The 15,124-nt window shown below is 41.9% G+C and overlaps 1 protein-coding gene across 16 annotated transcripts in view; it reads left to right on the forward strand.

Annotated features, from left to right (window-relative positions):
- The window catches only part of SGCD (sarcoglycan delta), a 526,559-nt gene that overhangs the window by 477,707 nt on the left and 33,728 nt on the right, over nucleotides 1–15,124 (forward strand). For all 16 annotated transcript variants that reach the window (XM_083798647.1, XM_083798649.1, XM_083798652.1 and 13 more), the window contains one exon: nucleotides 6,613–6,685. In XM_083798647.1, the coding sequence (XP_083654773.1) occupies nucleotides 6,613–6,685 (73 nt within the window). The remainder of the gene's footprint in view (nucleotides 1–6,612; nucleotides 6,686–15,124) is intronic.

Below are 15,124 nucleotides of genomic sequence, written 5' to 3' on the forward strand. Positions count from 1 at the left end.
AAAGAAGTGGGCACAAATCATTTCTACCTATATTGTATTGGATTTACTTCCTGGATATCTGTTTGCCCAGACACCTTCCTGAGACTATCACATATTACCCCAATGAGACTTACAGGGGAGAGAACCTCATCAGATGAGTATTTTCATGAACAAATTGCTGAATGCATCCTGATCAATAATAGTGGGAATGAAGGTAGCTTCTGGAGATCATCAGCATGCTATACATTGCCTCTTGACTTGAGCTAGAAAAAAACTCTGAGCAAATCCTTTTTTCTTCTCCCCTCCTTTGCACAGTACTGAAGACAGGCTTAAGCCAACTTAATCACCACATGTGTCACAGGGCTTTGAGATCCTGATTTCATCATAAAACGGTGATATGCAATATTCAGGTGTACTCTGGATCTGGAATTATTACTTGAAGAACACACAGAGTGGGAAAGGAAAGTGTCCTTTAGAAAGAAAAACAAAAAAAGGAAAATGAAGGAAAGTGGGGAATGGCTAACCAGGTGTATTTCCACCTGAGTGGAAACCTGATTTTTTTCCCTTCAGGTTCTGTTCACCCCCGAGTGCTGTTCAGCTGATTGCCACCTACCCTTGACAGCAAGAGCATCAACCGTTGGTCTAAAAATACCTATCATGGCTTTGCATTTGGATTCTTCTCTCTGTTCCAGCTGATAGCAGTGGAAGGCCAGAGCAACAGTTTTGTGCAGAGGGAGCAGGATGTGAGCAGTATCTCGTCACAATGGCAGGAGCCCAGTTCTGGCTGGAGGGAGACACCTTGCACTAGGGAAGGTGCCAGGACAGTGTTACGCAGCTCAGGTACTTTGGCAGGGCACAGGAAAAACAAAAGGCAGCTGGACAAGCTCAACTGTTGATTCCCACTTTCCATTGGTTGGATTTGTTGCTGGCTAAGAAAACGCATGTTCCAGCTGAGATTTGCTCTGTTCTTGGGGCATTTGTAATTTCTTTCTCTCCTACAGATTTAATGGCATCCAGCCATTATCGAGGTCACACAAGAGCCTTTGCCTTGCTGGGATGTTAGTAATCTCCCATATTTTTTTTCTCACAAAGCTCATGAGATTGATCAGCCAATTCCAAATTGTATGAAGAGGGCTAGCACTTCAAAAGATGCTCTTCAGCAGGAGACCAGGAGACTGGCAGACCAACATATAGATACTTAACATGATGCTTCTGCTTTGTTTCAATGCAAAACTGGGATTAAAAATAAAAACAAAAAAGCCCAGTCCACTGACTCTTTTTCTTGCTTCCACGTTGGAAACAGTGAGGGCAGCTTGCTGTGCCTGGCATGTGCTCTGCAGCAAGAAGACAGTGTCTTTATGTGCAAGAACTGAAGCTGCTGAAGCCACGTGTTGGTGGCACTGTAGGCTCCCACAGCAGGTGCAGAGTAGGATGAGGGAGGCAAGAAGAGATCCAGAAGCTGGATGTAACTCCAGAAGCTCACTTGCAGTGGTCCAACCTCAACCAGGCTTGTCTTCTGGATGTGGCAGTAGGCTTCTAAGAAACCTGAAGTGCCAGAGAAAAGTCAGTCTTATTTGGCAGACCTGTTCTCATGTGGTCTTTCTTTTGATTCTCAAAGAAAAGAAGATAAACACGAATAAAACCAAGCAAATGGAAACGAAACTGAGACTGAATACTGAATGTTCCCTTGCTATAAAGCTCTTGCTTTCTGATCTCGCTCGAAGTGAACGCATATAGGGGTCTTGGATGTTTGTTCCCCCACACCTTATGCACTAGAGGGGAAAAAAACATTCACTGGGTGAATCTTTATGGAGATTCAGAACACTTTAGGTAGATTCTGTCATATGCTTTATAAGTTCCTGACTGATTGTGTGGAATTAAGTTATTGGGCAGAGAACCAGCTAATGGAAACACATTGATGAAATCATTTTTGAGGGACATTAAATGGAACTTAAAATAAAGCTGAAATGGCTTTATGGATTTTTCAGTCAAACTGTTTATGAACATTTATTGGTGGTAAATTACAGAGTGTCAGAAGGAGGAATCAGTAGGTATGGCTTTTAATAGAACTCGCTCTGATATAATACTGTGAGAAAGAATAGTTTATTGCTTAGGGATGTATGATACAGTATGTTTAAATACAAATGAAATGATTGTTTTCTCCTAACTGTCTTTGGCCGTTTGCAGGTAAGTTGCCCTTAGCAGCAGCAAGTCTTATAAGGTGAAAAAATATTTTCAGTACTTTGCAATGAAATGGAAATTTTATACTATGCATTTCTCATGGTAGATAGCAGATTTTTTAATAACATAACCCAGGAAGTAGACACTCTGTTATACAATAGTTAATTTAAATTTGCTTTATGCTTAGTAAAGGAAGAAGAGGGATACAGTAGCTTTGCCTGAGAAGGAAGATTGTAACAGCTAATTCTTGAACAGTGGGAGGCATGCATTAGTACTGTTTGCCAAAACCCTCATTCCTTGGGTAGGGAACAGTGAAAATATGCCTGTGGGAGTGCAAGACTGGAAGGCACCTTCTGGTCTTGCAAATCTTGTCCCTCATTTTGAGATTCCACACCTTATAATCATGATTTTGTCAAATCTGTTGTTGTCTGTCACATCTACTCTAAGAGAAAAGCTGTTTCCATTTTTTGCTCCCTTGGTGGCTAGAAAACACCTGCTTTTCTTCCAAAATGTATTTGAGACCAGTTTATTGATATTTGCTCTCATGCCAACATTGGCCTATAGCCAGTAGTTCTTTTTCCTTTGTGTTATTTATCCTCCTAATGTATTTATACACAGTATTCATATCCTTTCATTGTCATGCTGCTGAACTAAAAAGTCAAGTCCTTCTAGTCGTCTTTTGTAGGATAGGTATTTTCAGTTCCTGCACTCAGACAATATTTCCTTTCTCTACACTTTCCTCAAATGAGGATGAGCTGGAGGCTGCTTAATAGTTCAAGGATTCACTGGTGATTCGTAATAAATGTGATTTTTTTCATGTTTCTATGTTCCTGTTAGTCTTGCCTCTTCCCTTTCAGTTTAATGTCATGGTTTCCTTCCCTTTGGCCCTGTCCTGCTGCTATGAATCATGAGTAGCCCTTGGCCCCTTTATGGGATGTTACCATCCAGGAAGCATCCAATATGGAGCAGAAATCCTCACTACTTTCTAAGCACTTGGCCTTAGATATATATTTTTAACTTTTACCTTCTCTCTCTCTTCTTCCACTCCCTAAGGTCACTCATTTATTTTCCATGACATCCCAATCCTCCTCTGCAGACCCAAGATGGACTAATTCACTATTGACAGCATATTTCCCTCAAACTTTCCTTCTTTTTGTGCCAAGGCCTTTAGTATAAATTTTAAATGAGGTCACTTCCTCCAGCCTAACAACTTCACTTTCAACATAGTCCAGCACTGATGCTATCACAGCCTGGCTGGGGACTCCCACAGTGGCCAAGAGCCAGACTTTGACACAAATGTCCATATGGAGGATGTTTGGGGAGCTGCCGATCTCCCAGGCAGAGACTGAGGCTCTTCATTGTGCAAGAGAGAGGGGTGGTGGCATTGGACACGTTTGAGACATATAGCATTTCAGGTAGGCCAGAAAAAAATAGAGAATGGATATTTACGGTTTCTCACAGTCCGAGGCAGAACAAGCATCCACTGAAATCAGCAGGCAGCAAGTTGAAACCAAAAGATGAACTTCTTCAGAATATTTAGTCCAGCTGTGAGTCCCTTGGTACAGAACTGGGGATAAATAAAATGATAGTGAGGTTCAAAAAGAGAGGTGAGAAAAGCTTATTGGTGTCTCTCCAGTGGTCACAGCCAGCTCAAGGTGTCCCTCAGCTGCTGACAGCCAGTCAAGGGAGGGATGGCAGGGCTCAGTCCTGGTTCCTCAGCATCCCCTCGTGGCTGCTGTCCTACACAGTGACGGGGACAGGCGGCCCTTTGGGAGAGCTCATGTTCTTAAGAGGGAATAATAAGAGATGATACTGTCAAGGCAGTAAGCCTTATCAAGGTGGGTAGCCTTCACTTCTAATCCATATCAAAAGGGAGAAAAAAGGGTGAGATTTGGAAATCTCATTCCTGTTCTCAGTGCATAAAGGACTCTTCCGTGGATGTGGGGAATGATGAACAGAGGAAAAGAGGGTCTAAGATCTGTATGAAGGGAAAGGAAAATGAGATGGATGAAAGGAATAGGAGGGTATTTTTTATTTTTGGCCTTCCTGAAATGACTACATCGGAGTCTCCGTTAGTTTTGTTTCTAAAGTTGCTTCCTGCGTTCAAAAAAAAATAATGAACACCTGGAAAGTTCCAGATCATTAGAAATATGCGAAAGTTTTCCCTTATTCTTCAGACAGTTCTGGTTACTTGCAGATCTTACACTTAGTGTGTAAAAACGATATAATTACCCACATAAACAGAGTCATCAAATAAGCAATGCAAGTGGAAAGGGTGCAAGAATATCTATCTGCACCTCTCCAGCTTCACTTTCTCATCTTTCTCACCTCAAAAATCATTGTGCTATTATGCAGATATGTGCAGGCTGCGTCTTCTGCTAAGTTTCATTGCAAAGCTAATAACCAAGGCAATTGTGTGGATAAGCAGAGACTTAAATCATTTGGAAACTGTTCAGAGAGGACAGATCAGATAATAATAACCTTCATGGCTGGCAAGTTACAGCTGCTTTTGACAACTTGTAACAATGAAGACTTATAGTAAAGTTAAGAGCTAAATATCTGTATTGGGCCATAGGATCAATTTCAATACCCAAGTATAAAGCCTCAAACTTTAGGCTGCTTTTGTCATCTTTGAGATTACTTTGCTGTTCTCTTGGTTAAAAAGTAGGAGTTGCTTTTTGTTTTATAGAGTGCTTATTTTTATTCTGATTTTCATTTAACACAGTGGGATGGCTTGGTTAATCTATTTCACTGTAAGGAAAGAGCAGTCATGTGGAAGCCACGTGTGTTTCTCGCTTAGAACAGTAGTTACAGCAGGATGTTGTGTTTGTGTGTTTTGCATCATCTCAGAATATTTTTTTATTCTATAATGCTGACTTCCAGAGTGCACGTAGGTAACAAATTTAATAGCACATATTAAGAAAGATCTCAAACAGTGCATCTAAAAGATCTTGTCAGGATCTGTAGTTGGCACCAATAGGTTTATCAAAGAAAAAATTAAGGATTTTTTTTTTTTAAATGCCACTGGTAAAGTTTACATTGGATAATTGGTCACACTGCATCTGAATACAAGACTGCAGGTCCAGATTCAGGAATGTAGGTCACACTTGCTCACTGGGTAGGCAGCTACATTCTAGAGATCAGGAAACAGATTTCTAGTGCACTGGTGTGGTAAGACTATCATTCACATATGTGTTAGCTGTGGAAGTTTCAGTAGGAGAGAGAAAGTGCCGCTGTGCTGCATGGAGCAGTAGTGACACCCCTTGGGGACTCCTGCGTACAGTCCTGAGGTCTTGAGTAGAGTGTTTTAGAAGTGGAATGGGTTCAGAAAAGGAGCAGTAAGAAGCCCAGAAAATGTGAATCATTCACGTTAGGAATGATTTAGAAAGATGTTACTTTCAAGAAGATCAAAGAGAAAGTTAATGTGGTTGGGTCACCATCAGTAACCGTCTACGGAAGGTGGGGATTTCTGTTCGTGCAGGACCTATTCATTGGCATGCAATGGCACAAGAAAGTTTAGCGGCTGAAAGCTGATGTGAGACCAATTCAGGTTAGATACGCATTTAAAAATTAGAACAATTAGACAGTGGAAAGGCTTACCACAGGATGACACAGGCTGTCTTTGGCTTAAAACTGAAATAGGAAGAGTACATGCTTCTTAAGAAGCAGTCACAAAATATGGACCTGATGCAGAAATGGCTGGGTGAAAACGTCCAGCCTGTGTTATGCAGGTGATCACATCAGGGGATCGCAGTGGCCTGAAACTCAGGAAAGCTGTTTAATATTACCTAGCAGTTCACAGCTCATAATCTAAAAACACTCATCAAATCGGGATAGTGCTGTCCGCCCCACTGTCTGTACAAGAAAGGGGAAATGTGCAGAAGTTAAATGACTTCTGGGTCTCACATCAAACCAGTGGCTGAACTGGGACTAGAGCCCCATCTCCTGCCTGCTTGTGCTGCATTTCAGCCAGAGAACACCTCCCTCCTTTTCCCCAGGCAAAAGCACAGCCTGACCTGAGCCACTTCCAGTGGCTGAGCCGAAATTTGGTTTTCTCCTTTGAGTATCTCTCAGAGCAAAAGATAATTTCTTGACATGCATGCAGGTTCATTAATGAGGGATGTAGCTGGATTAGAAGTCTTGTTAACAAGGAGGTATCTTTTCCAAGCTCCCTGCATCAGCTGGGTCAGCAAACACTTCCTACGCTCAGGGTACAAGCAGCTGCTTTTACAACCAGAAGTGCAGGTTGCAGGCAAATCCCACTTGTAATCAAGGCAACCAATTTCAGGTAATCAAGGTCTGGCTTTTCCCGGGGACAGAAGCAATGTGTGCAAGAGAGAAATGGGGTCAGGGAATGGGTTAAATTGCACCTAGGTATGATTTGACAATCACTCCCCTGATAACAGCTTATAATGTTTACAATTTGTCTTCTGTTTTGTTTTGTGATTTCAGGAGCAGAAGGCACAGTGTTCCCTAAATCTATAGAAACTCCCAATGTCAGGGCAGACCCCTTCAAGGAACTAAGGTAAACTTTGGAATATGGTTTAACGGTAACTCAGTGGCACCTTGCTGGAGTTGTGCATACTGCTGGGCATCATTTCTGCTTTTGCACAAGAACTTGGGCTTTGCTTTGGATGGCATCACCAAGGGGATGCCGTGAAAGAAAAGGGATCTTCCATGTTTATGTCTGATGTGACCGAGCTAAAGGCAATCGTGGGTAATGAGAGCATCATTTCTCCTCCGTAACACACTCTGCTTACCCTGGGCTCAGCCTTTGCAAAGAAATAGAGAAATCTTTTGCTGGTTGTGCAGGGAGGTATGGGAGTCTCTGCCGAATCACAGGGCTTAAAAATAGCCAAAATGGTAATGCTCTTCAGCATTATCTGTCTTGCAGAAATGCAAATCCTCCCTGACCTGCACTGGGTCTAGCTGTGCACGCATGTCACTGCTGAAACTTCCAGAGATACCTCTTGCTGACAGCAATGTATCAGGAGGGAGAAAACTGCACAGTTCCTGAGAACCAGTTTTCCCACAAACTAATGTTATGCATTATATAAAATAAAATATAAAAAATTAAAAAGAAAGAAGGTCACTACAGGTTAGTTTCGATGACTGCTCTCTGAAAAAAAAACTGATCATATGATGACTAAATCTGCAGCAACCTTCCAGCCAAAAGGGCTGTAGGTGTTTTTCACCAGTGCTCAAATTATTCTTGCTTAGAAAGAGAGAAAAAATGGAAAGCGACATCTTGTCTTTATATCTATGGTTGCAAACACTCCTCTCCTGGAGAATGCTGGGGATAAAACAATCTTCAGACAGCTGAAGTTGTGTGCAAGCACTGCAGATTTGCTCTGGATGCACCGAGATGGGAGACAACCTCTCATCAACTCTCTCTGCTTTGATACTGGGGGTAGTTGTGGTCCAGCCTAGATTACCGTGAAAGATGAACAACATCCTGGCTGTCTTCCCTTGTGTCTATCACTAGCTTTCAGTTTCTCTCCAGAAACACTCTAATTGTTCCCAATCTGCACTCTGGGGATCACATGTCAGACCAAAAGTGCACCAGTGATGTGACTCAGTTCATTATGAAAGTTTATTCTTTTCCTCGGAGTGGTGTCATAAACACCACCTTGTGGGTTTTGTTGTTGTTGTTGTTTTGTTTTGTTTTTCAATCTTGGTATACTTCCTTTAAAAAAATAAAGAAGAAATGGAGTCTTTGCTCAGCCTGCCATGCAGCTGCTGGGGCAGCTCCAGGGTCTGCTGTGGTGGAAGGAGCCCCAGGAGGGCAGGGGAGGGTTGTGCAGGGCACACGTGTCCTCCTTTCCTCTGGGCAGAGCAGGCAAACGAAGCACTCATGAGTTGGGTGGAATTGTGGGTGAGGTTCAAGTGGCAAAGGCTTTCTCACTCAGCCCGTCGCTGCAGACATTTTCAGGGGGAGGGGGAAAAAAAAGTATAAAATATCCAGTGGCATCAAAATGATTTAGACAATAACGTCCCATTTCTGGTAGTGATTTAGGTCCAAGTTTGTGCTTGCTTAGGAATTTTCTAAATGTGGGAAGGGAATTTAATCCAAATAAATGTAAGATGTCACATTAGAGGGGACAAATGTGAATTAAAGTAGCCTTAATCTGATTGAGTATGCTTCTGTTCCAAAGAGAATTAAGCTAAATTAAATTGAAATGAATTAATGGTGGTATCCATGCAAGGGGTTGATTCAGTATATTCGATCTGCTTTAAATTCTTGTTATTTCACTTGTTCTACGTAGAGAGCTGTTGGATAACTGGCTTTCTTTGAAATTAGTGGACTGTCTGAAAAAAAAAAAATCTTTTAAAAATCTGGTGATTTTCTTTTGCTTTTTAAGGGAAAATAATTGAAATTTAGTAGGGCTTTTTAAGGGAAAATAATTGAAATTTAGTAGGGCTTACTTTGGAAAAGGACCTGACGGGTCCCAAAACATTTCATGTGCTCCTGAAAATTTTATCTTGGCAAAAGATAGATGTTTTTTCCACCACCCTGAAAGGAAAAGAGGCAAGGGTAGCATTGTGTAGAGAAAGTAAGGTTTCTTGAGAGCAAATGCTCTATTCCTGCCCAAACCAAGAACCATCCTTCTCTCTCTATGCATACCCAAGTTTGCTGGAGCACTGCCTGCTTCTTAGGTGAAATGGAGCCTGTTGGGTGCAGCACAGAGTTCTCACAGGGAGTAATCTTACTCTGGGGTGATATTCTTTGGCACCTTCCTATTTTGATAGCAGTGTGCGTGCATAAGGTGTCCTTTTAGCCTGTTTAAAAAGATGCTGCAGTGAAATGGGACTGAATGAGGTGGCAGCTATGGGTCCAGAGCTGTTATCTGTTACCACTAGGAAAGCAGCATTATAAACATGGACTCAGTAGCTGGCTTGACACTAAAAGACCTTTTTCTGTAACAAATATTACAGACCTTTCTTTCCTCCTTAGGCTGAAGTTCCTGGGGAGAAGGTGCACGGTCTGTTATTGTGGGCTGTCGCCAGCACCACCAACCTCAATCACTGTTCCTAGACCAAACGGCTAAGATTAGTTACATGATTGATCCATTTGCTCTTTTCAGTAGCATAGAGACTCCCACTTTTTCTTTAGGAGACTTCAAAATAAGGTGACAACGACTGTCACTAACAGAAAGAGAGGAGACCAACTGCTCCTGTCACTACTGGGAGTCAGACCATCTGTATGTCTTCCTTCCCTTCCTCCTCTACTTAACAGACAGACTGATTTCTCCTTCGACACAGGCGGTATGCCATCATGCCAATCATTTCTGCTTCTTTCCTTCTTTTTCTTCCATATCCCACAGGCCTTCCATCATGCCCAAGTGTCACAAAGACTGATACACTCTGAGCAATGGCATATATATTCTCCATAGACTTTCTGTCCCCGCTTAGCTGATGAACGATCTTTAGTTCATATTCCTTCTAAATTCCTTTATTAGTAACTGACTGCTCTACAAGGTGGTGGCCACATTCCTGGAGAACAGACAAGGTAGCTGTTCTCTCAGAGCACTAGCAGGCTCTGTGTGATCCTTTTTTCTACGTGCTCTTTTTAAAATACTTTAGTCTACAGTGGTTAAGATGGAGAAAATTCAGGTGGCAATATGTGCTCAGCTTTTTCTTACGTGCTAATCCCATGTGAGAGCTGTAAGGCTGCAGGAATTGGTTGGGTGCTGGTTTGACCCAGGTCCAAACTTTGCTGCCGTCTTCTCAGGAGATTATCCATGATTCCTATGCTACAGAAAGGCTCATGTGTCCCAAAACAAGAATCCTACACAGCCTAGTATCAGCTGTATTAGGAATGGCAGAGCTCATAAATGCCCTGTTTAATGCAGAGGTGGGTGTTATTAATGGTTCATATTTTCTTGTTGCGATTAAGAGTGTTCTTTAATAATTACTTCAGAATAGAAATATATGAAAAACTATTAGTATACTTTTGTGAATATTTTCATGTTTTTACTTAATGAAATTATTTTTAGACTCCTAAAAGTTTTGGTAGTTGCTCATTGGGTTGTAAGCTGGTCAAAAACAGTAAAAAGGAAAACAAACAAATTCAAATTATTTTCATTTTTTTGGACTGCTTACCATTGCCATTCAGTATCGTTCCTGAAGAGTTTAAGGGAAAGGTTTGGGAGATTTGTTTGGGCCACTGAAATATTTCTAGTAATCTGTATTGACTCGTTAAAATGCAAGTTGGTGTCCTTATGATGGCCTATATATAAAGGTTGAATTCCTGATGCCCTTTTCTCACTGGATTGTTTAAATAGAGCCCAAGTAACTTGGTGAGAGCCTGTCTTGAGAGCCTCTCCTTGACACTGACAGAAATCACCTGGCTTCTGCTATTTGTCTTCTTTCAAATAGGAAATATATATTAAGGCGTGTAACAGAAGTTGTCTGACAGTCACAAGTTCAGCACTTCCATTGCCACTGAGACATCCTTTGAGGTGAACGATAAGGGGTAGACTAGCTGATGAGAAGGAAAATAATTGGGGGTGGGTGTGTAATTAAAAAGTGAGTTGCCCGATATAAGAAAAAAAACATCGGGGGGTGATGTTAAACTGCTGAGTGCTGGAAGCTGGGAGGACGTATGCTGGATGGGTGCTGTGTAACAGCACCTGTCCCTGGCTCCTGCTAAGACCCAGTTCCTGGGCTTGGTGAACCCTTGCAGTGACACAGGGTGAGAGCGTGTGGGCTTCATCTGATGGGTCCTGCTGTGACAGGCACCAGGAATGTGCCTCCTCAACCCAAACTCCCTTGTTCAGACTCAGGGATAGGTATCTACCCCATGGCCAGGTCGTGCCAAGCAGGGGCACCTGGAGTGTGTTGCTGGAAACCTGTTTTAGGGCATTTCTGTTCCTAAAGTTAAATAAAAATAAATCAGCATAAAGTTCCCTCCATGAGGGGCAAGCGCAGACCTGGAGTTCATACACTGTTATTGTAAGTTAAAAAAAATGCAGTAAACTGCTCATGCAAGGCCAGGAAACCAATGGATGATTGTTTTTTTCTGTAATACGCAAATATAGTTAAGGGAGAATTAATCCCTTGGGCATGAAGGGGTAATTTTTGACCAAAGTTAATTACGAAGCACTGAAATTACCAAATGGCAGATGAAATGCACTTGCAGTTTGATTTTATTAGTGCAATTCTACCTTAACATGTACAGTACTGAACTATCCAAATAGTCCAAGTGAGACCTATTGTACCAAAAAGCAATTTAAATACAGTGCTTAGCTAATGTAACAATAGTCGTTTTGTAAAATAATAATTCTTATCGAATTAGGGTTTCTCTCAGCTGTGTTTCACAAAGCAGCAGAGACATTTTCAATAAGTACGAACACAAATAATGTTTCTGTCTAAAACCCAGTACATTAATGAAGATTAAGAGAACAAAAATTAGAGGGATGGGGAGGGGGAAAGAATTGTATAAAAGAGGAAGTATTTAGTGGGAAATGGGAGTAGTGTGTGATCCTGAAACATAGTTTAGTTTACAACAAACACTTGGGGATTTCTGTGAGGTGTCAGCAAGGGAAAAATGGTCATTTTAGCCTTGTATCTAACTGGTGTTATTTTTGGACTGATATGCCAGAAAGGATGCAATTATTTTCTCTGTTATGCCACTGCAATCCCAGTAATTTTGGCAGTCCTACCAGCTTAGACTACAACAGACTTTTGCCTTGGAATGAGCTTTACTTTCCACTTGGTAAGAAATATGTGATAACTATTTTAATGTGACACAGCTAGGGCAGGATTTATAACACTATCTCCACTCAAGTCAATGCAAACCTGTCAGTGTACAACTGAAATGAGAGAACAGGTTCTTCATTTCTAAACTTCAAGCTAATTTAAGTGGACCCTGATGAGTTTCTTTTGAATGGCAGAAGTCCTCATCACTCCTAGACAACTAATCTAGGAGACCATGTGCGATTCAACAATTTTCTCACAACAGAGAAAGCTTCCTGAAGAATTTGCTATTGGATGAGACTTTTTCAGAGCGCAATTCACACTGATTTCACAGCCACAGCCACTTTGCTTTAGCCTTTCCTCTTGTTGACATCCCTTCAAAGCTGCTGCCCATCCATCTATTATAGTAGACAAGCCACAGCCCTCCCAAGTCAAAGGGAGCCTTTCCATAAGGCTTCTTGGGGATGGTGTATTGAGCACTTTACACAATGCATTTGATATAAGGCTTGGGGTTAAGGAGGCAGTTGATTGCAGGGGCTTTCCATCTGGTAGAATATTCCCATTGCAGAGGGGACTTGCTGTTCTCTCTTGTTGCCCCAGCAGATCTCCCCTTAATGGCTGTCACCTCTTTCACACCCAGCACCAGACGAGGGGGTTAGCTCTTGGTGTGTTTTCCTTCCCTATTTTTAGCAGGTGAAGCCTAGATATGGATCAGATAATCAGGAGGCACACACCTGGCAAATGGCAGAGGCATTGACAGAGCTTTGCTGACTTATCCCAGCTGTATAAATCATGGCACTGCCCTGCTCGCTGTGCTGCTAATAGGATCTGTCCATAGACAGGCAGATCCTTTTCAAGGAGGGCTAATGGACAGTGAAAGCAGGCTTGGCAGGAAAGTGAGCTTGGCATAAAGGTGCTTCGATTGCTGAAGTAAAAAATGAGATCGGCTTAAACTAGGAAAAAAAGAAAAAGTAGTCAGGCTTCGTGGCTGAGCAACCTGCAGTTGGGTGCATGGCTCTTTTCAGATGTAGTTGTGTCCCCTGTGCTGCAGCAATGTGTGGGTGCAGGTCTGTGGGTGCAGGAACATCCACCAGAGCTACGTGGCCCTTCAGTGAAAACAGAAGAGTGGGAATAGGGAGGTAAGGGGCAGATTTCTAAATTAAGTTGCTGCCAAATGGCATAGTGTATGGGATAGACAGCAATGGAAATCTGTCTGTTATTTAGTGGTTGGTTGGAGGATATGCAAGGTTCCTCTCCTTTTGTATATATTTAAGGAGCATAGTCATAAGTGTATGCTTATTACATTTCTCTAGTCAGAGACCAGTGTAACTTTTCCTGGGCTCTGAATAAAATAGCACAGCTTGGTTCATTATTTTCCTTCTGCATTTATTCCATAGGGGTTTCCTAATGCAAACATAGCCTTTTTCTGGGAGATATTAATCATCAATCCTGCCTGTTATCTCAGACTGAATATTTTTCGTGTATACAAGATCTGTGTCCTGCCTAGGTGTGTTACGCCTGTGATTGTCATTAGCTTTCAACAGCAGAATATCACTTGCTCTGTAATCAGAGCATTCATCTAACCTTCGAGTGCCGTTCAGAAAGCTGTATGAGCCAGAAGTCCTCTGGGACTTGAGAGAAGCCCTATCAGTGTTAGTAATCTGTACAGTCATATCCACATCCATCCACTTGAATAACAAAAATGTAAGCTGTTTTTCCTTTTTTTAACTCTCTGTGCAGCACACCACTAACCTTGAGTAGAAAATAGATGCTAATAAATGCAAGGTCTTAAAAATGTGAATTATAGCCATTTCACACTTCATGGCAGACTCATACTGGTGAAATGGCTTAATACTTAATTACAATGCTTGTCCTTCTCTCAAGTGCAGATGACATTCCTCAGATAGATTTTTTAATGACATCTGTGGAAATAAGTTGAGAAACTAATTAGTTATTCATATAATACAGAGTATTGGCCGTGTTCTGATTAAAAGGATGTGGTGACACCCAGCTAACATAATGTATCTTTCTGGTAGTAGTTTAGTCTGCTCCCTGAGGTGATGTTTTTTTGGAAGGTCTTAGAGAAAAAGATAAAAATACCCCCTAGCCTCTGCAACACAAATGTTTATAAAAGACATTGCCTCTCATTTATATTTTGCTAATGATTAATCAGGACTACTCTGTTCAGGAGCAGCATACCCTATTGCTTGTGCCCTAGGAGGAATGCCCGGTCTGCAGGCTCTAAGGACCATTTTTGCAGCGTTGACTTTAATGGGATCTGTAGGTTATTGACTAACTGCAGCCATAAGCCTCCTGAAAGCGATCATTAGACAACGACCCAGAGAGAAGGGCCAGCAAGCTAGCATTTGTTTCAGTGCAAGGTGAGCAACGTGTTTGCCTTGCAGCAGAGCCTTGCCAGTGCTGCATGAACGTGGGTAACTGGGAGGTGGTGGGCTGTGAATCTGCTGGTGTGGGATGTGGCATTTGTAATACCCTGTGAGAGTCTCAACAACTATTGTTTTATCATAATATTTGTACTTAGAAAAGAGCTATTTGCACCAAGGATTTTGAGCATGAAATGCAGAAGTAAACAGAAAGGAGACAAGGAAAGCATCTTACCCACCTGTGGTCCCAATCCCATCTTTAATTCCTTCGCAAATAGTGTGATATTTAGGGTGTAATCATGTTCAAAATGACTGAATAGCTCCGAAGAGGAGATTTTCCTTTGAACATAGTTCTTATCTTAAAGAAATGAGAGGGATATAATCCACTGAGCACCATGTTTGCTTTTGGGTAGAAAAACGCGTGGCTTTCTTCAATATTTCTCTCTATCTTTTTATATTTCTCTCCAGCTGTGTATCTTGCATTTCTAAAGCCTGAAGTGAAGAGCAAAGCAGGCAAAATAAAAATCTTTGCCTTACTCAGCACTCAGTACTTGCCTTTAAGGAAGGACTATCTCCCCACTGAGCCTTTGCACGCGAGCCTGGACACCCTCTTGCAAACCAAAGCCAGCTCCTGCAGCCAGGCAGAGCACAGCATGGGAATCGCAGCTGGGGTTTCACTGCTGAAGAGCAGCAGTTATCAGCCAGCTTCCTTAAAACTGAGTGTTTAATATGGACTCCTCATTAACCTGGTACAAAATAGGAAAGGACAGTTTAGATGCTTTCCTGCTCGAGTGAGAAGATGCAGGGTATTTTGTTTCCTACTGCTTTCTGCTCATGCCTGAGGGCTTGGCTGTATCAAGGCAATAACAGTTATTATTTAG

Source organism: Anser anser (genome assembly GCF_964211835.1).
Source record: "Anser anser genome assembly, chromosome: 14".
Classification (NCBI taxonomy): Eukaryota; Metazoa; Chordata; class Aves; order Anseriformes; family Anatidae; genus Anser; species Anser anser.